At 47.6% G+C, this 26,931-nt stretch overlaps 2 protein-coding genes across 4 annotated transcripts in view; one reads left to right on the forward strand and one right to left on the reverse strand.

The window, feature by feature from the left end:
* rngo (DNA damage inducible 1 homolog rngo) overlaps positions 1-26,931 on the reverse strand; it is a 156,254-nt gene that overhangs the window by 23,244 nt on the left and 106,079 nt on the right. Inside the window, exon 4 of one of the 3 annotated variants that reach the window (XM_077655733.1) lies at positions 14,596-14,764. In XM_077655733.1, the coding sequence (XP_077511859.1) occupies positions 14,596-14,764 (169 nt within the window). Of the gene's footprint in view, positions 1-14,552; positions 14,765-26,931 lie in introns of those variants that run through there. The other 2 variants (XM_077655734.1, XM_077655736.1) reach the window with 2 other exon arrangements.
* LOC144122159 (uncharacterized) overlaps positions 10,174-26,931 on the forward strand; it is a 99,330-nt gene continuing 82,572 nt past the window's right edge. The window contains exons 1-2 of the transcript XR_013312821.1: positions 10,174-12,310; positions 22,504-22,687. The gene's annotated coding sequence lies outside the window, so the exon portion shown is untranslated. The remainder of the gene's footprint in view (positions 12,311-22,503; positions 22,688-26,931) is intronic.

Genomic DNA, 26,931 nt, shown 5'->3' on the forward strand with positions numbered 1-26,931 from the left:
GGTCCAGTATTCAAGAGGTGGCATTGCTAGGGGCTTCCAAGTGTCGGTGGCGACCAGGTGACGAGCACAAAGTTCGCTTTCTTGGTGTGGCGTCCGGATGTCTGCAACGATGCCAGGTGGTCTGGCCGTCAAGACCGGCAGGAAAGTGAAGGTGATGATCTGAGCAAAGACCTGCATGACGAAGGTAAGCGGATTAGCAGTACGTGCAGTGGCACAGCCACAGTGCCCATTAATTAATTCCTTAAAAACACCGTTCCCCTCTTCCCCTGTCGTCTGTCCATCGTTGGTTGCTTCTTGTGGGGAACCAAAAGGAAGGTCATTCGCAGCCAAGCCGAGCGTGGGAAGAACTCCACAGGCTACTTCCCAGACAGTCATTCTTCTTTTGGTGGAGTCATCATGGGGTCAAATGACCTGTCAAAATTGCCGCTGCTGTTGCCGCCACCATGCTCATCCCTGTCGATGGGGATCTGCGCCTTAATCCTCTTCGGCTGGTGTGCATCCCGTTCATAACAGCACCCCCGCCGCCACACAATACGTCCGGAAGATGAGCTGCTCCTACGCACCTCGGCTGACTGGACGTGTGAGAATGGGCTCTCGTTCTGCAGTCCTCCAGGCCTCTTCTCATCGTGGTGTCTGAAGTCCCTCCTCATCGTGATGTCCACCTGTGGGAATTTCTCTGCGAGGCGAGGCAGACGGAACCACAGACGCCAAGCCATACACAACAAAAGCAAGTGCCATCTGTAGCCCACTTGTCCCGCCTGACCATTACAAAAACAAAACTGATGACGCTGCAGATATCCCTCTAAAATCCCTCTGAAATTAAGCCAAATTTTCCCCGAATGAACACGAAGTGTGAACCGAATGCAAGGTTCAGGTGTTCGGACGTCTCCAAAGCGTTGTCATCATGCGTGACACTTCAACACAGACAGAAAATTATAATTGGCAACAATCTCAGACGTCACTCGAGCAGGGAGGAATCCACTGAGAGGTCAGACAAAGACCTGATTTTGTCCCAACCTATCCTTCATTTGTAACCAGCACAACTGCAGTCTTCCTTTCCGTCCTTCATGACAACCAACACTAAGACACCTGCCGTAACTGTGCAAAACTCACGTTACAACACCTGCCATAAATGTGAAAAACTTGCGCCACAAAACTTACATACTTAACCTACTGCAAAACTTAAATACTGCAGGTAACCTTACTTGCACAGCCACTTAAGCTGACAAAATTACAGCTCAAGAAGCACTGCTGCTTTAGAGCTCGTTCCCTTTACACAAAATAACGCAACACTTAGCTGCTTTACAAAAGGAAACCATCTTCAAAAGCTACAACACCACTGAGTGAAAATTAAGAAGCGTATAAAACCCACTCAGGTAAAAACCTCAAACTAGCATTGTACCGAAGAGTACATACAAGAATTTATTCCTGGAATTCCTCTGAAAACCATGCGACTCAAGAAAGGTACTTGTTTCTATTTTTCAGCTGCGCCTTGCGCAGTCACAGTCCGACAGTGGCTTCGGCAGCCGCGACACGACAACAACCGAAGGTCTTAAGTTCGCGTTGACACCTGCGAGCTCCAGCACTTGCAAAGTAGAATGCGAGGGGGGGGACGATCGAGTATGAAAGAAGTGCCTGTGTGTACTCCTTTCTCGGTTCCTGAATACCCTTCGTTTCTGTTTTTTTACAGGCGCGCGTTCTGTTGCGCTCTTTCATGTGGTAGCAGTACATGCTTCTCTGTGGTCCGCTGCGAGTTTCACTTGACGTGCATCCGAACCCGTCTAGTCGGTCTGGCCTTCATGCGATGCCGATCGCATCTGGAGTGCCGTGGTGAAAGTCTCGGACGATTACATTGTTGACCGGCCTTCACCCTTACAATGATTTCGGCCCGTACTTCGTCTTTTCTCTGGAGACTACCCCTTGGCTTGGCTAGCTTGGCTCTTCTTGCGCACGACCGCTTTCCAGAAACTGCCCTAGCTGTTTTGTCTTGCACACCTCCCTTCATCGCGGTGCCCTCACCCTTCACATCTGCTCTTTGACTCGGCACCGAGCCGTATCTCCCACTTGAATTCCAAGTATTGGCTCGTGCTTTCGATGAGTCACTGCATGTCGTAGCCCCAAATTGTCCCGACTGCACTTTACTATCTGCTGAGCCTTGCAACTTGCTCTCCTGAGGCCCGCTATCCGACCCCACCATCCAAACTCTCTGGCCCGCAACTTTACCTGAACCACACTCTTTGGCTAACGTTGCGTTCTGGACCGGGGTTTCAGCGGTGCACTCAGGCGACTCGTGGTCACTATCTTTACAGCAAGGCGTCTGCAATATTGGGCCACTATTGTTGCCAGCCGCATCGAAGGAGGGTCTTCCTTGATTCCTTCACTGTGCTGGCCTACAAGCTCACTACGAGCTCTCTTCTTGAGAGAAAACATCTGCCTCCCTTGTGAAAGCAGCCTCTGCTTCTGGTCTAGAGACGCCCGCTTTGCCTCTGTTCACATCGTCAACGAAGCAGGTCGCTCAACTTTGTTTTCGGCGGCTTTGCTCTCCGCCTCTAAGTCGACAAATGCTGCCCCTGCATTTGCCAAACTAGCATTCCTGTTTGGGTGTAATCCTGCCCTGACGTTACTCCCCTGTGTCCCTCGCTGAACAAGCGGGATTCCTATGCTGGTCGCTGGCACTCAGATGGGAGCGCTGCCCGCTTCCAACACTTCGGACTTTAGAGTCCGCCTCTGCACGAATGGAAAAAATACCTGTCACGGTCTCATAGTTGTCGACCTCCTCATCGGACAGGCGTGCTAGCATGCCGCCGACATCACCTGGGAGGACGGCCAACAACATCGTTGACCAGTAGCCCTGATCTAGCTCTTCCTTAGCACAAATCCGCTCGAACTTTGCGAGGAAAGTTCTGAAATTTTCTCAAACGGGCTCTCGCTCTTTCCCAATTCTGCAACTGAACTTTACGCGTGAGCTCCCGCTGCTGTTGTTCGCGTAGTTTCTGTAGTTCAGCCCGTCTTTCGCGACACTTCGCATCCAATTCTCTCTCTCGTTCCTCGTGAAGTTTTCGCCTTTCCTGTTCCTTCTCTTCGCTCCAGAATCAATTCCCATGTCTCGTCTGCCTCCTCGACTGTTACCACCTCCGCCCGCATAATGTCCAAAATCGCTTATCTTGTTTTAGTGGGGCCTACTGAAATGCCCACATCTTCCAAAATTTCATGGAGGTCCTCTACCTTGAACTTGTCCATCGCGGATTACACCTAGTGCCGCTAATCCCCACTAAAATACAAGTTCCAGCTGGAAGCGATCAGAACACAACATTGCTAAAATTTTCATTTCCCAGGTACCCAAAATCCCACACCTAACATCTGCCTGAGCTAGTAGGGTCTGGCCCTGTCGAAGTATGGCTGACGCCGTCAGTCCCGTAGCTTCCATCCAGATGTTGTCGCTTGTGGCTTCAGATCCCCATAGCTGATCCACAGTTGTTGGGGCGCCCAGGCTTCGAATCCCACCGCAGCCACCAGTTGTCATGGTGCAGGGGTTCCTCGAACCCGGGCTCCGTCGGGTAGTGTGTCCGAGCCTTCGGGCTGAGGAAAGATGGAACTTGAAGTTTGGGAAAACGAAAAAACAAGCGGACTTCCTGGCACTTCGAAAAAACTTATTTACATAATTTAGAAAAGAGCAAACAATCCAAAATTAAAAGTTCATAGCGTCGAGCGACTTGATGAGCTTTGTTGCCAGGACTTAGACCGTTTGTTCCCACTCAGGACGCTTGTTAAATACCCTAAGGCTCTGCTCCTTCACCAGGCGGTGGCCAATTCAACACGAGGCACAGATCGGAGGAGTTACGCAACACAGCAAGCGGAGGCAATCGTGGGAATGGGCGAGAAGGATTCGCAACTCTGCAGCCTTTTCACATTGTGGTGCAACAGTACTGCAAGCGGCACGCACCTATCAAACAAAGGTGAGGCGTGCGGGCGTCGCGGGCCGCAACTGCGGCTGGCTCTCTCCGATTCAAGCCGGCTCCCGTCAGACACGGTTAATTGCTTCAAGACACCGTTCCTCTCTTCCCCTGTCGTCTGTCCATCGTTGGTTGCTTCTTGCGGGGAACCAAAACAAAGGTCATTTGCACCGAGTCGAGCGTGGGAAGAACTCCACAGGCTACTTCCCAGACAGTCATCCTTTTTTTGGTGGAGTCATTGTGGGGTCAAACGACCTGTCGAAATTTCCGATGCTGTTGCCGCCACCATGGTCATCCCAGTCTATGGAATCTGCGCTTTAATCCTCTTCAGCTGGTGTGCATCCCATTCAAACAGTGGAAAGTATAGAAGATTGCAATGCCTGAAAGCCCAAAGAGATCACCGTAACCGTCATCTTGTCCAGAAATGCTTGTTTCCACCCAATGGTGTCGAAAGACTACAATTATCGACAGCAGAAATGAGGTGGCAGCCAGATTGGGTGCTGCCTTTCTAATTGGCTCTGTGCTCAGTTTCAACCTATAGTCAAATACACCTTATGTCTGCAGTCAAGCTCCGCCCACATTCAGAACTGCAGCTCAGAATTCCTCCATGGCAAAAAAGTAGTCCGTTGAAACTTATTAACTAAACAAGAAGCTTATCACAAGAAAAAAATTATAAGCTCTAGAATTTTTGTACCTCACTTGTGTAACGTAGTCAAACATTACAAAGTAGATTTCGCATAATGTTGCGACTGGCCAGCACAGTAGTAGAGAACGCCGCGGTGTGTGGCCCAGTGTTAGCAACTCCTGTTTTTCTAAGTGGTATCCCACTATAGTTTCTTTATACTCGAGGAAGTGGATCCAAAGTACTGTATATAATCGTGTAAGGGACGCCCCCGTGTAAGGGCCACACCCCCAACTTTGGAGCCGAAATTTTGAAAAAAAAAAATATTTTCGTAGCCAAAATCGAAAATTCGTGCACCACCAAAAGTGAAGTTTCACACATGTCTACTACATGGTGCTAGCTGCTTTCAACATTTTAGGCATAACTTTATTTGAGCACGTGCTTGCAAGTGTTTTTTTTTTTTAGCCTGTAGATATTCTAGCATTTTGCGGTAGCAATAATTGAGTGCTGCTAAGACGGTCAAGCAACTGAAGGTTAAATGCAAGGAGTGTGAGGCGTCGGTGACTTTGAAGGAAACGCGGTTCGAATTTGTAGAGGAGGCCGAAGGCACGGATTTTACGTGCAAAATCTGCGTATTAAGTGCACGCCTGGACAGGGCTGACGAAGCGAACGTCAGCCTAGCATTACGTATGGATGCCCTAGAAAAAGAGCTACAGGTAGAGAGGGCAGAGAAGCGCAAGCTCCAAGAACAGCTTATTCAATTGTTGGACGCAATAACGGATGACACTGCCATGCGAAGTCGCATTGGCAGACATTCCTGCGCCAGCCAAGTGGATGGCGCCTGCACTGGCATGGACAGCAATAGGAAAGTAGGTCAGGCAGGTTCAGACAGGAACAGCTATGCACACGTGGCAGCTAGGAAGTCTGGAGGCGATGGAGAGGAGGGGAGCAAGCTAACCCCAAGGAATGAGCTTACAGTCACAGCCTCATGGAATCGCAGCGCTGGCAGACAAGCACAGGGAGGACATACACACACACACACTTGCGCTGAACTGTCAACCTTATTTCGAACATCTACTGCAACAGATATGAAGGGGATAATCTGTTGTGGCCACATTTTGATAATGCATTCAGGGAGCGCTCGATCCCGACAAGAAGAAAACCACGAAAAAACGCAAAGTGGTCAAGGCTGGGTCAAGAAATGCCAAACGCCAAAACAGCAAACACGGTAACAAGGAAGCAGCGAGCATAAACATAAGTGAAAAGAAACGAGGCATTTCCGTCGACGTTATAAAGACGTGTATTTCTCAATCCCTCATGATGAGTTGCTCCGATGTGTTAGCGAGTGCTTTGATCAGCACGGCAGCGTGGCCTTCGAAAATGCCAGCGGCATCTCGGTTAGCGGCTTTTTGGAGCTATTATCCACTTATCTAAAATCCACTCACACTGAGTGGAACGGCCCGCTTTTCATCCAAACACAGGGAATCTGTACCGGTTCATGTATCGCCCCCATCTTGAGCGACTTGTACCTCGCCAAGCAGGACAGAGCCCTCAACACAAAGCTGAAAAATTTACCAGTTCTTAAAATCTTTAGATGCGTAGATGATTATCTTCTTTTATTAGACAGCCACGAAGATGATTTCCTGCAGCAGGTTGACTGTGTGTTGGCGATTTTCAATCGTTGTTTATCACCCCTGATTTTAACCCATTAGATCCCGAACAATGGCTACATTCGCTTTCTCGAGCTCAGGTTGCAGTTTTAACCAGAACACGTTTGCTGGTCTTTTGAGCCAAGGGCCAAAAAGCCTGTCTTACCCTACGACTGACTACGCGTATTCGAAGCTAATAAGGAGAAACATTGTTCAAGCCAAATTCAAAACCGCGTTAACCAAGTCTTGTAAGCACTCTCCAGAGACAAGTTTTCAGGTTCAAGCCCAGCGAAGGCTTCATTCCGAGTACCCGGCAATCCTCCTCTCCTGAATAGCCGAAAAACTGCTCAGTGTCATGCAAAGCAACAAGCCCGCTAAGTCCAATGAAAGAGATCGGAACAAAAAAAATGGCAGTCATTCCGTACATTCACCAGGTTTCCCACAATATAAAAAGAATTGGGAAAAAAGCAGGAGTGGAGGTTATTTTTTCTGCTCCTCACCGCCTTTCCAGACTGTACAGACGCGTAAACAAACCGACTGAACGAAGTAAAGAATGCACAATAAGGCGTAATGACGTATGTAGCATGCTCCACGGGAGCCATCTATTCTATTCTTCGGTCCGGCGGCAAAGAATACATTGGACAGACAGGTCGCTGCTTGAACTGCAGAAGCACAACTTGAACATGAGATAAAAAATCAAGCAACTTGGCCATTTACTGTCGTGACTGCTCACCCTGCAAAAGCCGCCCTCCAATTTTTGCCACCAGAATCTTGGCACAAAACGAAAACCAGTTAACTCGGGAAATAACTGAAGCAGCCATTGTTGACAACCTGAAAGCAGGCTGTGTTAGCATGCCTTCAGTACCTGTCCTAGAAAAAGATCACATACCTGTCTGGGTCAGTATGATTGTACTGTTTTCGAAGCCACCTTAACCGTTTCGTCACCCATCTCAGCTCTCAACACATCTTTTTTGGCCTGTTAATTGTTGCCTCTCTTGTATCCTTCTACCTCTTTTAGTGCCTCATTGAATTTCTTGGCTGTTATCATTGCCTCATTTAAGCCTCTCTTTTTACCTGCTTATATTTATAGCATTTAATTTTTGGCTGTGTTCATTTTTTAGCCTGCATTCTTTTTATACGTTTTTACCTTTTCCATGAATTTTTGCATGCTAATTGTTGCCCAATCTATGCCATTTTTTTACTTGATTTTATACCGATTTTTCGCCTGTTTTTTAATGCCTCATTTTTTCTCACTTATGTTTATGCCTCACTTCTTCCTTGTTACCGTGTTTGCTGCGTTGGCGTTTGGCATTTCTTGACCCAGCCTTGACCACTTTGCGTTTTTTCGTGGTGGTTTTCTTCTTGTCGGGATCGAGCACTCCCTGAATGCATTATCAAAACGTGGCCACTAGAGATTATCCCCTTCATATCTATTGCAGTAGATGCGCTTGCGTGTTAATGCACTTCCTTCTGTTAAATATGAGGCACGGATCAGACATGTTCAAAATAAAGTTGACAGTTCAGCGCAAGTGTGTGTGTGTGTGTCTTCTCTGTGTCCTTGTCTGCCAGCGCTGCGATTCCATGATGTTTGACAACTACAAACTAGCCCAGCAACATACCCTGCATAGTCACAGATAATGCGGAAGTTAGGAGGGAGGGAAAAAGTAGCCTAGTGCTCATCACTGGTGACTCAAACATGAGGGGGTGCAAAAGAACTATAATGGAGCATGTAAAGGGTGACAAACAGGTAACAGTCAGGATATTCCCAGGGAGGACAACGGACGCAGTACTGAGAGAGACAAAAAACGAACTTTCCGAGAATGTTGCAGAGTGCAATTTGGTAGTGGTAGGGACGGGGCTAAATGATGTCCTGAAAGGTGACGCTGCACAAGTAGTGGAAATATTAGTGGAGGGAGCTGACGATATAAGGGCGATAGCACAGCATGTGCAGATCGTGGTGTGCACAGTGCCGGAGGTGCAAGGATGGAACAGAGAGGTTGTCAAGGACGTTGTGGCTGTTAATTGAGAGATAAAGAAATTAAGCCAGGAGAAAGGCTTTGAGGTGGCAGACATAAACAGGGAAGTGCACAGAGCAGGCTTTGGCGGAGGCTTTGCATGAGATGGCATCCACTATAATGGAAGGCCGGGCAGTACTCTTTTAGAGGGTCCACGGCGGCTCAGGGCGTAGAGGTAGGTAGAAGCAAAGTAGAAAGTGTAACAATGGCAGCTGACCCCAACAAAACGGCCACAAGGAGATCCAGGAAGAAAACTACTAAAGAGAAATTTAACGTCAGGATCAGGTATATAAACATGCAAGGCGGTAGAAAGAGAGCGAAATGGTTAGAAATAGAACAGCAGTTAAAGGACGAAGAAGTAGGCGTGTACATACTATGCGAGACACATCTCAGGGATCTAGAAGACCCACCGTTTATTGATGGCTACATCTCTGAAGGAAGCAAGAGAACAACAACGGAGAGGAAGGGAGGAGGAGTAGGTATGCTGACACACCAAGGAAAAAATTGGCAAAGAATAAAGTCGGCTTGCCAATAACTAGTGTGGGTATCAGGTACAATTGCCGGTAAAAGGACATGGCTAGGGGTAGGATATTTAGGGACAGGGGACAAATGCAGACAAGAAAAGAAGGAACTAGTTAAGTGTCTCAACGATGATATAAAGCAGTTTCGAGACTGTGCTGATGTTATTCTGCTGCGTGACATGAATGGCCACATCGGGGATCTGGATGGGTACACAGATTGTAACTGGAAGTTCTCTGAAAGACTGCTGTGAGCGACACAACATAGTTACTGCAAATAGAGAAACTAAATATGCGGGACGAATCACGTCGGGATCCCGTAACAGACGACCATTGACTACTGCCTAATGTCGCAGGGGATCTATAGTAAGCTAGCAATAAATAGACGAAGAGGGGAAGTACAGCCTGGGAAGTGATCACAAAAATATTAGTCTAGAGTTCGGAGCCCTGATCAAAAGAGAAATGCACAGAAGTCAAAAACTGGCGGTGGTTTAGTTCTGGTTAAACCTGGAGTGACGCGACAGCTACAGCTGGCTGGGTGGAACTTGCTCAGTTGAATTGCAAATTCAGTCTTTCGCCGCTCCGTTCCGCTGGGCGTTCCTTCTCCATCTTCGTCCCACTTGATGCGGCGCATGCACACAACTGTTGCAGCTCAGTTTCGCCGGCAAATAAAGGGGGGCCAAGAAAATTCTGGGGCCATTAAGCTGGCTGGGCAAAACGAATCAAAGAAATAAGGAACAGATTCAAGATGCCGAGGGAAAATGTTTAGAGGGGGACTACGCTGTCAAGTCATTGCATCAGCTACAGCTGAGTCACTTAGGAACGACGATAGGGTAATCTTCCCAAATCAGGGAGCAACACAGGACAGCACAATAGAAAACAGCTTAAACCTGACCGGTCTTAAAGGTGCACTAAAGAGAAATCTGAACTCGTCTTTTTACCGTGGGAACTCTATCTACACGTACCAGGCATTCTTAGAAACTTTGAATTATTGTCCTGCGCGGCTGACTGCACTAATTAAATCGGATTAAACGTCCCAGCTCCAGCCTTTTTTTGAACTCAACGTGGTAGGTAGGCGGAGTCAACCAACGCGTGGGGTGCCTTTCAGGCAGTCCAGTGGCGGCTTCGCTTTCGCTTTTATGTTGTTTTTTAGGTTTCTATGAATAAACAGTTTCAATCACAGACAATATAGCCGCAAATTAGGCCCACGGAAATAAAAATACACAGGGACTCTTTGATATACCTATCACTAAGCCGCTGGCAGATCAGAAAGCTGCCACGGGACTGGCTGACGCATTGGTTGACTCCTCCTACCTACCGCGTTGAGTTTAAAAAAAAAAGAGGGAGCCAGGACGTTTACTCCGATTTAATTAGGGCAATCTTCCACACAGGACAATAATTCGAAGTTTCTAATGATGCGGAACGTGTAAATAGAGTTCCCGCAGTAAAAAGACGAGCTCAGATTCCTCTTTAGTGCACCTTCTGCACCTTCAACTGGAAAAAAGCGGAAGCAAATATTCCTAAATGCGCATCCGCAAGGATAGACAAAATTCCAATCAAGCTGATTAAGTGAACTTGGCCTAAGAGGGAAGGAAACGCTGATAAAAGCATTGGAGACACTAATAATAAATAAGCAAATTCCGCGCAGCTGGAAACAGTTAAAAAGAATTTGATTTAAAGGAGACAAGGAAAGGAGATAAGATTAACGTAAAATCCTTCTGACCAATTACGAAAACATTAGTTATTTACAGGCTGGCGATGCAGGCGATGAAATTAAAAATGAAGTCATGGGTAGAAAGTAATAGAATACTCTGACAACTTCAGAACTGGTTCAGAACGGGTAGGCACTTAGATGATAGCCTGTTCGTGCTTGCCAATAGTATAGAAATGGCTAAGGCGGAAAACAGACCTCTGTATTTAGCCTTCCTGGACATAAGCGGTGCATACGACAATTGAACAGGGAACTCCTGTGGAACATATTAAAAGATCAAGGTATCGATCATGAGGTAACTGATTTTATACAGGAAATATACCGAGAAAATAAAGTTGAAATTACATGGGAAAGGATTCATAGTATGACGTAGAATGTTCTTGTGGACTAGTTGGTTCATTGCAAAAAAAAAGATTAGTACTGCACGAATGAGACACACCAGGAGAACGAGGAACAAAAACGACAACACAGGTGCAGACTTCAAACTGTTTATTCGAGACCAAAAATCAAACGCTATATAAGGGATGAACCTAGGTGCATAACCATCACTGTCATTCACACAAGACCTGATTAAAATCTAGGCACCATTGATCAAATTTTTATGTTGCAGAAGGGCCGATAACCAGCATGTCCCCAGAAACTCCATGCCAAGAAAACGATTAAAAACAAGTAAGGAACCTAACAATCAACCTGAGTAAAGAGGGTGAAAATATGTGAAGTGACAATGCAGGTGACCCAACAGACAATAAGAGTAAAAAAAGTATGAAAAACACGATAAAATCATGGTGTGACATATGGAAAAACCGGCGTGAAAGCATGGAAGCAACAAAGAACACGAGTAAAGGTGAAAATTAAAAGCAGGTAAAAGAATGGAATGAGGTATGGAAAAACAACCATGACATGGAAACCAACGAAGAAAAAATGTAAACGTGAGCATAAAACCAGATAAAACTACATTTCGGGCCTTGAAGTAAATCTTAGGAACAAAATTAGGTCACAAATGATACACTTATACTTGGCCTTCTAAACACGTGATTTCACTCAGTGAAAGCGAAATAGACGGAGTGCTGACACATTTTTCACCGTTTTTTACAATGCGATAGGCTTCAATGACCTCCTTTGGATCAAAGCCTGCTGAAAGCCACTACTGGTTTCCATGATTTTATTGCGTTTTCTCTACTTTTTTTTACTCTTGTTGTCTGCTAGGTCATCTGCATTGTCACTTCGCATATTTTCACCCTCTTTCTTTACTCAGGTTGATTGTTAGGTTCCTTGTTTTTAATCAATTTCCTGACATGGAGTTTCTGGGGACATGCTGACCAAGTGCTCTCTGGTTATCGGCCCTTCTGCAATGTAAAAAACTGATCAATGCGGTCTAGATTTTAATCGGGTCTTGTGTGAATGACAGCGATGGGTATACGCCTAGGTTCATCCCTTATATAGCGTTTGATTTTTGTCTCGAATAAATAGTTGCAAGTCTGCGCCTGTGTTGTCGTTTTTGCTCCTCACTCTCTTGTCGTGCAGTACTAACCTTTTTTCTGCAATGTGCCAACTAGCCCGCAAGAAGGTCACATGGGCTCTGTGTTTTGTGTGCGCAAATGAAGTGCGATGCTATGTTGACATGCGTGAACCTCATTGCTGTGTCCTGGCGCACTGCTTGAAACGCAGGATAGTGCCGCCACAAGTGCGAGCCTTCTTCGGACAACTGGAGCCATAATGGGGCCAGGCAAAGAGAACATGCCAAGTGTGAAAATCAGAGTGCTGCAGGCATGTGAGGCTCTATTCTGACTGGCTGCAGGCTTCACTTCAACAGGAGTTTGATGCTATCGCCGCTGCTACCAGGTACGTGGAGGTCATATTTAGTAGTGGTTAGACTTAACATGGCGGCCAGGACGTCGGCACTCGGCAGCTCACAATTTCATACCTCATGGCGACCGCGCACCTACCGCCTTGAGGTAAGTTAAAATGGCCCTCCAAAGAGTCAAAAAAACTTTTTCGGCCTGCTGATCCAGAGTTCCTGGGTTCGAACCCAACCACGGCGGCCATGTTTCGATGGAGGCGAAACACTAAGGTGCCCCTGTGCTGTGCTATGTCAGTGCACATTAAAGATCGCCAGGTGGTCTCCCCAAGTGGTCGAAATTATTCCCCCTCCATTACGGCACCTTTCTTTCTTCTTTCACTCCCTCCTTTATCCCTTTCCTCACAGCCCAGTTCAGGTGTCCCCCAATATGCAAGACAGATACTGTGCCATTTCCTTTCCTCAAAAACCAATTTTCAACCAATTTTTTAAAACTGTTCAAAAATATCCGACCTTGAGGCGGTAGGTGCCCGCTCGCCGTGAGGTATGGAAAAGTAGCCTAATCACGTCGTAATACATCGCATGGATGATAGATAGTGCTACCAAACAGCTAACACTCATTACTTAAACATCTTCCAGACCGTGACGGCATCTTTTTTGTTTCACCATTCATTGCCGCTTCCGCGCTAATCACCGTCTGACGAGCTCAGCTCATTGGCACTGGCACTCTCACGGCTGTCAGATGAGCTCGCCTCATTGCGTGCTCCCAACGCTGATCATCCTCTGAGCCATCCATGGCGTTTGACAGCTCCGTGACTCTTTGAGATGGTGTCGGCTGACAACGAACGCCATGCGGTTAATGCAAACATCGAGCAGCTGCAGCATGCTTGTCACGCCACCAAGAATTACGGCCAAGTCCGTTCGGCAGTCTGCCAGCCAAGTCTCCACTCGGCTGTTAGATGCCCTCTAAGTAGAGCACTGTTTTCAGCCAGTCTATGACCAATTCGTTGGACATCCAACCTTTTTCTTGCACCCGGACTATGCTACCCTGGGGGAAGTTCTGTCTTGGCAGAGTCTTTCTTTTTAAAGACAATGTAGGATGGAAGCTTCCTTCCATCAGCGGTGATGCAAAGCATCACTGTGCACCTTTGCCGTTCGGCGCCAGTAGTGTGCACGGACACACTTTTTTCCCCTTTGGCTTCAACCGTGCAATTCTCAGGGGCATCGAACCAGACGGGTCTGATCAGCATTGCCTGTCTGTGAGAGGTTGTACTCATGCTCCCTCCGAAGTGCATTGACAAAGTGATAAAACTTCATTATTTGGTCCTCGTATTCGGCTGGCAGCTTCTGGCACAATGTCGTTCGACGGCGGATGGAAAGTTGGTGCCGTTTCATAAAATGTTGAAGCCACCCTTGACTGGCTTTGAAGTCTGCAGGTCAAATGTTCATGTGCTGAGCTTGCTTTCATGCGGATCATTTCCACAGACACCGTGAAGCCGTTACTCCTAATGGTGCAAACGTACTCGACGAGGTCCTCTTCAAGTTGTCAAGTTTTGGGAACTTGCATTGTTTCCCACGGAAAGCCTTCCCGGTTCGGGTAGTCTCGGCGAGGTCTTGCGTTTGCATACACCAGCAGCGAACATAGTTTTCGTCGACATCAAATTTGCACCATGCCTCCCGTTTACCGTATCCCTCAGCATATTTTGACACTTGAAGTTTGAAGCCTGCAGTGTTGGACCGTCTGTGCTTTCCCATTGCTTTTTGTTCGCGTTCAAAAGCACGCAGCCTGCCACACGACTGCGCACGCAACACAACAGATTCCGCAAGCAGTTCACACATTCCCGAATCAAGCACCAGATAACAGAAACCAAACAGCACTGGGCAAGGCACCATGAAAACCGGAATCAGAAAGCCACGGAAACGTCGTGTTGCGCAACGATGATGATAATGGATGCGGTGCGGGAAAAACTGACGCCATCTTGTAGCACTTTGTGGGACTAAGCGCGTTTTAGTTTATTTTTATTTTTGCGAACGAAAGTTGGAGGTGCGGGCTATACATGAGGGCGGCTTGTACACAAGTATATACGGTATTTGTCAGTTTTCCCCTTGCAATCCACTGTTAAAAATGATATGCTCAGTGGACAGACAGCTCTGCTTGGAAACCAGATGAGGCTGCACACTGTGCACAAACAGTTCAATCAACTGGCTCCCTGTGGCGGCAGTAGCAGCAGAGCTCTGCCACTGTGTCCTGACCATGCGAGGAGGACAGAGCAGGAGAAGACTTGCTGTGGTCAGGGAAGGGAGGGTGGACGGGTGGTGGCAGCATTACCAGCCCGTGAGGGGTGTGGTGACAGCTCGCTGCCCAGAGTGGAGCCGCTCTGCGAGGCCCCCAGCATTTGCAGTCGCGCACACTCGGGCAGCTCCCCCTCGCCCAGGAATGGTGTCTCCGTGCCCGTGGTCCCCATCACCAGCACGTTGCGCTTCAAGTCAATCAGGCACTGCAAGCCACAACAGGGACAGCAAAACTTGATATACGTCAACAGTACAACCATGTCTAGACTGCGCGATTCCTTCTACACTACACTGGCAGCTCCAGTCTTCGGGTGTGCATCCCACAATACACTAGGCATTAGCAATGTCTTTGGCAAGCAATGGTGCATGACACATACCCTGCATGCACAGAAAAAAACTTGTTAACCCCCCTCACTATGTTATGGTGTAGCTGTTAAATCATTTCCGCTGTATCCGTTGGCGTATGAGTAAGCAGCCATCCAGGCATGCTTCCTGCTTGCAGATCACGTGACGGCTACACATTTCTCATTGGTTGAACTACAACTGCTCTCAGTGAATAATGGCAGTGAGTAGGCGAGCTGGTTTTCATTCTGAGAGTGAAAGCGCTCAAAAAGACAAGGATGACAGAATAAGAGAAACATACGAAGCGCTTTTGTAAAGTGCTTCGTACGTCTCTCTCAGTGAAGTTGAAGCGGTCAGCACAGGCCAAAGAGATATCGCAAGGTACTAAGGACAGAGTTGCCACCACAAATGTATGCAACAGCTACGCTGCTCAAACTCATTATAATGTGAAAGCAAAGTCAAAAAGTCACTTCTGTAAATTTTGAACATCTTGAACTACCTGCCGTGTTCCTGTCAGGCTGCATATAAAGAACCTGTAGTCAAGAGTTCGACGGAAATCCGTCTGGTCAGGCATGGTGATGCAATGAAGTGAAGTAGCAGTCACTGACCATAGTCGAAAAAAGAAAGAAAGAAAAGAAAAAAGAAAAAGAAAGAAAGTCAGTGACTGCTACTTCACTTCATTGCATAAAGAACCTGTCAGTTCACACCATTTGAACATTTACAACTTGGACTACTGAGGGGCGACGCCACCATTGACACAGGTGGTGCAAGTAGTGAAGCACAAGTAGCAGACTGGAGCACTCAAAGATAACCAATAGTGAACAAATAAAGAATTAAGCACTTCCTTCATGAATAAGGATACTATCGAACCCGATTATATTGAATAATTTCTGAGCACCACAGAGCTACAACGTGAATGCATAGGCAAACGCGTGGCTATATCGTACAAAAATTATCTCGTCACATCCGACAGATCGAACTTTGGGCAACACCGGGTGACTCAAGAAGCTGGCTTTCCCTCAGCCTATCTCCAAAGGTTAGCTTTCCCGCATGAACTTGCGGGTGCTATTGGTGCTACATAGCACACGTAGACCAACGATGACACGAATTTTTGATGACACAGGCAGCTGGCACGTACCCAGCCAACCAGAATATGCATTTTTAGCACACTGTCTGCCTGCGTTGTCATGTGATCAGCACATTCGGTGCGTCGTGCTGCCATAGGCAATTTCGCATGTTTTTCATTGTCTGCATGATTGCTGTCGCGAAACAGCTGCATCCCCTTTTCCATGAAATTGGAAATCATCAAGCGAGTTGAACGAGGTGAGAAAAAATCCACAGTCACTTGCCACCAACAAGGATGTATCGAAGAAGCTTCGACCACTCGTGATTGGAAAAAGCAAGTCTCCGCGATGTTTGCGGAAAGCACTTCGGATTCTGCTGACATACAGGTCTAATCGAAGAGCGCCAATGCCCCTTGAACTTTGACCCGATGGGCCAAAATCATTCCATGTGCCCACCACTGCAGTGCTAGTTCCAACAACATTGCACTTCGCTACCTGCCGCCTTCGACCCTTGCACCAGGTGATAATGCACACGGTGGAGGTTGACTTTAGGAAATGTCTGGTTGAACGGCTGCTGCAGAACCCGAGGACTGGAAGACACCAAAAAATCGACTTCTTAGGCACCCTATCTATGCTTAAGCATAGGTCACCACACTCACTCATGAGTGCACTCATATCACCTCACTCACACTTCAGGACGAGAGTGTGAGTTGTATGTGTGAGTCGACGTAAGTGCGAGTGAGTGGATATGAGTGGTCATGAGTGTGCGTGTGGGTGAGCGAATGTGAGTCTATGTGAGTGGTGGGTGGACGTGACAGAGAAGTTTGCCACTTATGTTTTGAGACAATGGTATCCGCTTAGCTATTTTCAAGTTGTTGACAGCTGAGCCAAGAAAATATTCACTGCCGAGCACGCTCGAGACAGCATAAGACATCATGCTGGTGTCACTGGCACAGGAATAGCAATCTTTCATTACTGTTTGCCTTACTAGTTCACTGTTGGCATGGGCCCAAGATCTTTGCTGATGGTATGAGCCGCTACGGGTTGTGTCAGATCCTTCGATAGAATTTTGCATAGTCACTACTAGAAAGGTAGATCTCGTCATGCCTCCTACATGGGTCGAGCTAATCTATGCAGAGTTCCAATACTTGCTGCTGAAACCATGACTGCCTGCTTCTCAGCAATAACTAGCGCAAGGTTTGATCTTGAGCACTGCAGTGAACGCGTAATTTTTTCTGTGCCCAGGTGTGTGCATTGTAGAGCTCTGCTCTGGTCGTAATATTTTTATTGGACCAGACTCAGAACCAGCAGAGCCTTCCTTTGCTGATAAGAAAAACCTGACCTACTTGGCCCGGCTCTTGAACTGCACAAGTGCGGCTGAAGAAAGGAAGCGACATGAAAACAAAGCGCGCTTTTAGGTAACACCAGAGGTTCTCGTTTCTATCATGTACTTAAAGGAGCCCTCCGTCGCAAATCAAGCATGTGGTTTTATTTTTTGTATGCTTATCGTCAGACAAGGTGAAGCCTTGACGCTGAGGAGATAGCCGAAGTGGTAATACTATTTGATGTTATAATCTGCTCCATAAATGCTTGTTTTGTGCCAATAGTGACGAAACATTGCAGCGATTTTCTGTAGTGGATATGAGGTGGCCAACACAGTGGCCGCACCCTTTTCGATCGGTTGGACATATAGTTCAAACTTGATATTTGCATACTCGGAAAAGGGATCTAAAATATAATGTCTGTCAGTATTGTCACATTTTCGGTCAAGACAAAATAAAAGCAGTGCAAGCGAATGAAAGCTAATAAGAATCAAGCTAGGGGCAACAGTTTTTGTTTCGCCTAAAAGTATCCTGCAATTGAGTGCTGCTGTTCAAACTGCCAACACCGAGAAGACAGCGAAGAAAACCATCCGATGGACACCACAGCCAAAAATGTGACGAAAAGAGAACAGGAGGGTGGGGGCAAGGGGTAGAAAGCGGGAGCAGGGCACAGGGAAAGTTTTCATAAATAGGTCGAAGAATAAAAAAAACTTTTTTTTTTTTAGGGTAATGAAAAGGCTCCCGTCTGCATCATGTACAAGGAACGCAGGCTGCCCTGCCAAGTCAACAAATGCATACAAGCTTTTGCTGCATGTGTGTCGATAACGCATTTGTGTTCTACTCTTAACAAACATCCTCCAAGTTTTTTTTTTTTTACTTTCAACTCTGCATTTGGCGCTCTACTGAAGGGCCGCTCTTCCAATCGTGGCAGCACCGCCACTCACAACGGCAGCGGCGCTGGGGAGCGTCAGTAGCCGACGGAAGAGCCGACGCCACTCACGCATAGTTTCTCTTTGGCTCTGACGCATTTGACTACTGCCGGTCGCGTTTCACAAGTTTTTAAAATAATGCTTCATCAGCCGTCATTTGTGCCCCGGGTCTGGTAAGCGACCAGCACTCATTCACAGCTACATTCAAGATGGCTGTCGTTCTTTACACTGAAGAAACGAACAACTGCGCGCCGGGCCACAAGTTCGACGTTCACAACGGGTGATGCAGGTGTGGCAGCTGCAGCGAGGCAAAATTTCAGCTGTTCCACGCGATGATCCATAACAGCGCGAGAGTAGGGACAAAGAAGAGGAGACACAACACACAGCGCTGACTCACAACTAAAACGTTTATTGGCTGCCAGCCAGTATAAATACTGGCCTGGTGGCCGGGAAAAAATACAAGCACGCTTGACTTGCGTGATATCAAACATCGCCAGTTCATCAGGCACGTGTCAACATACAAGAGTCATCAGTGCAAAATATCACCCCTACAGCAGGCACGAGTTTTCATTCACAATCAAGGTAGCGGGTTTCCTTATCCGACAAGGCTACAGAAGGAGTGCTGATACACTGATCTGAAGTCCTAGCTATCAGGTGGGCTTCTATTATTTCCCTAGTTTGCGAGTCGCGGTTCTTACCTAATACAGAGCATTCCTTGTAAAGGGGAAAACAAGTTTTTGAGTCGTCGTTGTCTTCCTCGTCTTCTTCGTTGTCTTTGCAGTTTCTGCAATGTTTTGCTACGTGGCCTGTGATAGCGACACGAGAGACATTATATTGGTGCTCCTTTAATCTTTCGTTAACACATCGGCCAGTTTGGCCGATGTAGCATTTGCCACATGACAGAGGTAGAGAGTAGATGACCCCTTCCCGGCAAGGCACGAATTGTTTCGCGTGCCTTATCAAGCAGCTGCGTGGTTCCCTTCCTACTGAATTTACTTTTTTGACCAGGCTAGACAGTCGCTTAGGCGCCGAGAAGACAACTTCGACACCAGCATGTTTCCCAATCCTTTTCAAGTTATGCGAGACTTGGTGCAGATACGGTACTACGGCAATCTTTCTTTTCTTTTCCTCCTGTCTCGCTTCACCTATCTTATCCAGTCCGACCTTTTTCTTCAGTTTTTCTGCAACAGAAACGTCTGCATGGTAGCCAGCCTTTGACAGGCGGTTAAGTTGGTTGCAGAAGCTGCGCTCCAACCTGTGCGCACAAGATTTCATTACAGCGTTGTAAAGCAAGGAAAAAACGACTGCTCTCTTCACCAGCTTTGAATGAGCTGATGAAAAGGGCAAGATTGGCTTTGCACCACGGGGCTCAAAAGCCCAACAAACATGAGATGGAGTGAAATGAAGCGAAAGATCTAAAAACCTAATTAAATCATTCGATGGTACTTCGTGTGTTAAAATCAATGGATTAAGGCATTCTGAGAATACCGATAACACGTCATGCAATTGCTGCTCGAAATCGAGGTTGTCACAGTCTAAAAACACGAAGTAGTCGTCCACAAATCTAAAAATACGACAAACACTGGACCTCTCAAACCCCTCTTTCAACATTCTGTCGCGTGCAGCTAGAAACACATCACTGAGAAAGGGTGCTAAACACGAACCAATACAAATTCCCTCTTTTTTGAATAAAAACCTCGCCTTCCCATTCGGCAAACGTCGAGACAAGATAGAGTGAAAGCAATTCGAGGAAGCCGCAAGTGGAAATTCCGCACTCATTTTGAAGCGCTATAGCACCATGTTGGTCAATGAGGTCACTTACAGATGACAGAATTTCTGCTTGAGGCAAGGTGTAGTAAAGATCCTTTACATCGACTGAAAATCCACGGAGCTTCTCATTGTAGTTGCATTTCAAGAATTCAATCATATCGTCCGAGCGATTTATTCTAAAAGGATCATCAATCGACAAAACATTCAGTTTCTGCTGCAGGAATTTCGCTACATGCTGCTGCCATGTTCCAATTTCGGAGACTATTACGCGGAACGGCCATTCGGGCTTATGGGTTTTCGCTGTGAAGAACACTTCCAACAAGGATTTAGAGCTGCTGTTGATCTTACTTGACAGCGCATTTAATTTCAAATTATTGACGAGTTTTTTTGCCCTGCTCTTGACCTTGGCAATTGACACATCATTGCGCTTTTCAAACACAGCAAGAACAGCTTCTGATGCTTTTGACACATACACATCCCTGTCCAGAACGACAAAACCTCCGTCCTTGTCAGCAAGTAGGAGAGAGAGTGAGTTATCTTTCAGCCAGCTAATGGTCTTCTGTAGAGGTAGCTTCTTCCCCGACGACCTGTACCTTGTTAGCACGTCTACACCTTCCGATATGCATCGGTCCACCTCAGTTTTGTCGGCCTGCTTAGCCACTTGCCTCACCATGGCCAGAAGTTCAGGTCTCGATCTCTTTGGCTCCACTGCAAACTTGGACCCCAGGCTCAGGACTTTCCTGACGTATCCAGGAAACGGGACGCTCTCAGTGGTGTAGATCTGTTGTGCAGTTGTTGCACTCTTCTTCGGCAGCAGCGCACGAAGACCTGGAAGCGTTTGCTGCCAAAGGAAATCTGTGGTGCGGTCGATACACCGTGATAGCTGATGCCATTGATTGCTTGAGGGGACTGGTCCCACGGAAAGCTGCATCCGAAGCTTGAGTTGCTCCCTGTACATTCTCACCCTTTGCTGCCATTCCGCTCTGAGCAACTTGCACAGTCTTCTTCCATGGCTGGCAGACGGCTGGACACCACCCAACAGAGCCAAGACTCCGGGCGGGAGGACTTTCTTGCGGATGCAAAAACTGGCGATGTTTGATATCACGCAAGTCAAGCGTGCTTGTATTTTTTCCCGGCCACCAGGCCAGTATTTATACTGGCTGGCAGCCAATAAACGTCTTAGTTGTGAGTCAGCGCTGTGTGTTGTGTCTCCTCTTCTTTGTCCCGTCTGTCGCGCTGTTATGGATCATCGTCAGCACCAACTCGCCCAACAACTGGTATTGTCCACGCGATGACGTGATGTGGCTGTTTGAAGTGCGGTACTGAGCTGCACGACAACTTCAGAACGACATGCTGCGGTCCCCACAACGGCAGCGCTAGTGAGGACGATGGCACAAGTGTGGACGAGTAGTCCAGTGACTAATACATTTTCGTTTTGGAATGTGCCCACGGGCACACCTGTGCACGGTAGCCGACAGCGGCTGGTGATAAGCGGAGGCTGCAGGATAATGCTATCATGTTCTATTATTAAAGGCCAAGCTAAAACAACCTCCAAGCTTTTTTTTCTTTTCTGAAATGTGGTATGGGGGGTTCACTTACATTCTAGTGGACTTACAATCGTGTAAATACGGTATAAGACTCTTTACATGATTGAGGGATACGCAGCTTTGAATGCAAGCACACAATATGCACCTGATGAGTAAGTACCACTATACTTTTTAAAGGGCACGAAAGGGAAATACTAATACCCCTACCACACGGCATTCTTCAAAGGCCTTTCCAGCAAAGGCACTTCTTTTCACCAAAGGAGGAGCGACGCAGCTACATGGTGCACCCCAAAGGTGAACTGCAACAACTACTCTCATCAGCAGCAGCAGGTGGCCTTGGCCACCAAGGGCACTCGGTGTTGCTGCAGCACTTTTACTGCCTTGAAATCTGGGCATAAAATATAAACACCTGTACAAATAGCAAAGTCAGATATTTTTTAAAGATGCTTTCAAACATTGTTGGTTGCACCTATTTTTCTTAAGTGCTTTCACTTTTGGACATTAGACGGCACTGCGATCACAGGTTCTCGAAGGCCGCGCCTTTAGGCTCCAAAGGTCTCGGACAAGCATCTTCGCGTCCAAGGCCCTTAGCTGCACGTCTTACGGCTTTGAACAGAGGGACCCGGACCCGATTCTCAAAGGCCTTTGCGGTGCCCATGTGACAGGGCTACACTGATAGGTTAGCGTCAGGTGAAGGCAAATATGTCTTTTTTACCGAAAACAAAGCCAGAAAATACTAGTTTAAAAGCAAATTTCACATGGTGCCACCACTTCCGAATTCGTACAACTCCAGAAGGTTATGTATTTACAGCAAAAGCTCGTTAATTCAAATTCCACAGGGATACACAAGAATCCCCTGTCCCTTTGTAATGGCCACGCGTAATTATCACGCAATCTTAAGAGTACGTCATTCGGGAGGTTTGTAAGGGGAAGGCACTCATGCCGCCTCCGCTTCCTTTCATGTTCCACAGCGACGCTGCCCCTCTAAGAACAGTGAGGCATCCTCTCCGCAGTTTCGCCCAAGGCTCACTCGTCTTCTTGCGGGAGCTGTGCACACGCTCGGATCACAGATCTGCCACGGAGACCACTGCCAGCACTGTATCGGCTAGCCACCGAGTGCGACTTGACTGCCGCAGGCCATGAGCGCTACGCGAGGTGAGCAGAACATTCCTTCCACAACCTTTTCGCGTGCGTTCTCCCCTTTTGTGACCTCCATACGTGAGCGGAATGCTCCCTCGTTATGGTGGTTGTTTGTTGCTGCTTTTATTGCAAGGGAGCAATGCATGCTCTTCCAAGTTGTGCTTGTCCACATCTGGCCCGAACTTGTCGTGGTGGCACTTAACACAATGTGGGCCACAGCTCTGACTGTTAGGGCTGGTATGCCAGTGCTAGAAAGCGAGTACTGCTTCTGGCCCTTTGAGCATTACTACAAGAATAACCTCCATACAACGGGCACGGTGACGCAGTTTGAACTAATGACAGTGAACAGAATATGTCACTATCATCATAATCAGCCTGACTATGCCCACTACAAGGCAAAGGCCTCTCCCATGTCTCCCATTAACCCTGTCCTTTGCCAGTGCACCCTCCGTATGCCCGCAAACTTCTTAATCTCATCCTTACTTTCTGCCACTCCCTGCTACAGTTGCCTTCTCTTAGAATCCATTCCATTACCCTTAAGGAGGAGGAGGAGAAGGAGGAGGGACTTTAATGGAACAGGAGAGGTCTGCCTGGTTGCCGGCCTGGCATGCTACTCCAGGTGAGGGTGAAAGAAGAGAAGATTAGAGAAGAGGATGGCGAAAAAAAAAAGAGGAAAAGAGAAAAAGAAAGAGTTAATGGTGAAATCGAGCACACTCATGCGCACACACACACAAACACACACACACGATTGTCAAAGAATGTCCACCAAACCCGTGTCATTTAAACACACTAAAAATGCTTTTGTCCCACGTACACCCGAAGTCGCGTCCCTCCAGGGTCCAAGAACATGCTCCAGGTGTACGGGGCCATCCTGTCGGAGTCCTAAAGCACTTAAAAGTGCTTTGCAATGATTGTTGAAGAGTTGGCAGCAGGAGATCAAATGTGGAAGATCCTCGGGCACACCACATGTGGGGCACAGACAGCTACTTGATGCACCAATTTTATGTAAGTAGGATTTAGTGAAGGCAATGTCCAGGCGAATTCGGTGTCCAGGCGAATTCGGTGGAGGCAATTTTGATCACGTCTATTTATATTGTGTGGCATGCGGAGGTCACAAGTGGGGTCGATACGTAGAAGGAGTCTGTACTGACGCAGCGGATAACACCACAAAGAGCGTTGCGCCTGCCAGGATTTTGTAGTTAGAAGCCTCCCTCCATCACTGCGAGAAAACGGTATAGGTAGGAGCAAGGTGGTGTCGCCATGTGCTGACCTCGCTGCACCGTCAGCTTGATCATTGCCTTCGAGGCCACAGTGAGCGGGTAACCACTGCGGCACAACATGCAGGCCAAGCTCACATGCCTCGGAGTGGAATCTGTTTCAGTCATCGACGATCGGCTCCTGAAGGCTTCCTGATGACTTTATAGATTGTAATGCTGCACGAGAGTCACTGAAAATAACCCACGCAGTTGGCGGTTGTTAGAGAATGTAAGTAAATGCTGTTCATAGAGCAGCCAGCTCAGTAGCAGTAGTCGAGGTGCGGTGACTGAGTACAGTCGCCGACCGATTTTTCGGACTCTAAGGGACCCGAAAAATTGTCCGAATAATCAAACAGTCCCAAAAATCCGTGAAGTAGAAAAAAATAACTTTATTGAGATGAAATTGGCTTAAAAAAAGGTAATTGATTTTACCTTGCGGAAAATTTCTCTCGCTGGCGACGATTTGCGCCTGTATTGGTGCCAAAGTTGTGCTTTCACTGTATACGCTAGACAGCAAGGTCACGGCGTTTAGTTGAATACTTCCCACGCTTCTTTGACGGACCCGGCGGCACCGGCTGGGCCATGTTGTCCACAACCCGAGTGTGCACCACACTGGTCATCAAACACACGCAGAGACCAGGCACTTTTCGTTCAAAGCGATGGAACCGCTAGACGCCATCAGAAAACGGCGAACGGATGTAACTTCGTGAAGACGGAGCGCCACTCGGTCGATGCGGTTGGAGAAATCCAAGTGACAAAACGGCGAATGGCGAACGTATGAGACCCACCGCGATGGCTCAGTGGTTAGGGCGCTCGGCTACTGATCCGGAGTACCCAGGTACGAACCCGACCGTGGCGGCCGCGTTTCAATGGAGGCGAAAAGGCGCCCGTGTGCTGTGCGATGTCAGTGCATGTTTAAAGATCGCCAGGTGGTCAAAATTATTCTGGAGCACTCCACTGTGGCCACCTCTTCTCTCAGTCCCTCCTTTATCCCTTCCCTTAATGCATGGTTCAGGCGTCCGCTGAGATGTGAGACAGATACTGCACCATTTCCTTTCCCCAGCAACCAATTTTCAATGTAGACAAGCGATAACCACCCGCGACAACGCTGGCGGCAAAAGCAAGTTGACGGCGATGACAATCCGACTGCCACCTCGAAGTGTCAGAGATCGCAGGGACTTCTACTGGCAGAAATGAGGTACCGAAAGTATGTCAAGCCAATCCAACTGCAGAGTAAATCCACCTCAATCCAAGATGGCGCCTTTTGCGCCGGCAAAAAACCCATAAGATGGCCGATTTTGGCCCACAGGCGACTGAAATTAGTCCAAAAAATCGACCTTTCGGACTTTTAATGTCCGAAATATCTGTCGGTATATGTATGGGCTTCTATGGGGTGACTGACGGTGCCTCATCGAAGTCCGAAATATCCTGCAAGTCAGAATTATTGCAGTCCCGCCGAAATTGTCGTGCGCACTGACGGAAACCAGACGCCAATCGCTGATGAGACGGATGTGAGAGAGCCATCAGTGTAGATGTGATGGTGCACACTGTAGCATCCATAAATGTGTCCAAGAGAAAAATATTTATGTGCAGGACCAAGGGTGTTTGTTTTCCTTTTGATGCCAGTAACTGTTGTCTTGATTTGCCATGTTGTGTACCTCCAAGGTGGGGAAGAGGTCGTGACAGGGTGCTGGTAGTGTGGTTGGAGGAGGTCGAAACTTCCTCTATGCAGTACGCTGCGAGTGATGGTGAGGTACACGAGCCACGAACCGCACCTGGGCACGAAGCAACTCCTGGGTTAGCAGTGCTGATGCAGAGAGACGACTGCTCTCTGCTAGAGTACCCACTGTGGAGGTGTTCCTGGGAAGGCCGGGGCAGATTCTCAAGGCCTTGGCTTGCATAGCTTCAAGGAGTTTGATATTTGTTTGTGAGATACCCTGAAGAGCTGGGAGACTGTAGCGTAGGAGGCCTTCACAAAGCGCACCATACAGCCGTAGTAATGAAGGTGTAGAGCAGCCTTTTGTAGTGGTGGAGAGCATATGGAAGATAGAGGCATAAGAGCAGAGCTTGATTTTAAGCTTTTGTACATGTGGGGACCAAGACAGTGACCTGTCAAATGGCACCCCTAGGAATTTATGGCTTGTGACGTATGGTATTGAGGTACCAGCAACTTTCAGCACGTAGCGTGAAAGGTCGCGCCTCGAAAATGCAATTGCTGAGTTTTTATCTGGCGACATGACGAAACCGCGCTTACTTAAAAACGAGTCAATGCAGCCTATTGCCCTCTGTAATCGGGCATGCACAATGCGCCTGTTGGACCGGAACACCATACAGATGTTATCGGCATAAAGGGAGATTTCAACTGTAGGAGGCAAGCATTTTTCCAAGCCAACTAGTGAGATATTTAAAAGGGTGGGACTTAAAATCCCCGCCCTGAGGCACTCCACAAGATATTTGATACAGAGCTGTGTCACCTTCACTTGCTGACATGAAAATCGACCTTTCTTGCAGATAATCGCAGCCAGTTATAAATCTGTCTACCAATGCCCAACTGATTGTAAGGCTGAGTGAATTGCTTCATGTGTGACGTTGTCAAAGACTCCCTCCTTTCACGTCAAGAAACACAGCATCATCATAGACCGCTCTGTTTTGCAGCGTTTGCCATAATTTGTGAGGACAATAACGTTGTCAATGCTGCTGCGTCCTTTTCGGAAGCCAGACATGGCCGAAGGGTAAATTCCCCTGTTCGTCAGGTCCCAGGTAAGGCAGGAGTGTACCATTTTCTCCATCAGTTTTCCGACGCAGCTTAGAAGCGCAGTGGGATGACAAGCGTTTAAGTCAATTGATGGTTTTCCAGGCTTGAGGACAGGTATCACACGCACATGCTTCAACACGTTTCAAGGCTGCCGGTCTCCCAGGAGGTGTTTTAAACTGAGAGCAGCTGAACCTTGGCCTTACTTCTCAGGTGAGAAAGGGCAGTGTAGCTTACACAGTCCGGTCCTG

The sequence above is a fragment of the Amblyomma americanum genome, chromosome 2 (genome assembly GCF_052857255.1).
Source record: "Amblyomma americanum isolate KBUSLIRL-KWMA chromosome 2, ASM5285725v1, whole genome shotgun sequence".
NCBI lineage: Eukaryota > Metazoa > Arthropoda > Arachnida > Ixodida > Ixodidae > Amblyomma > Amblyomma americanum.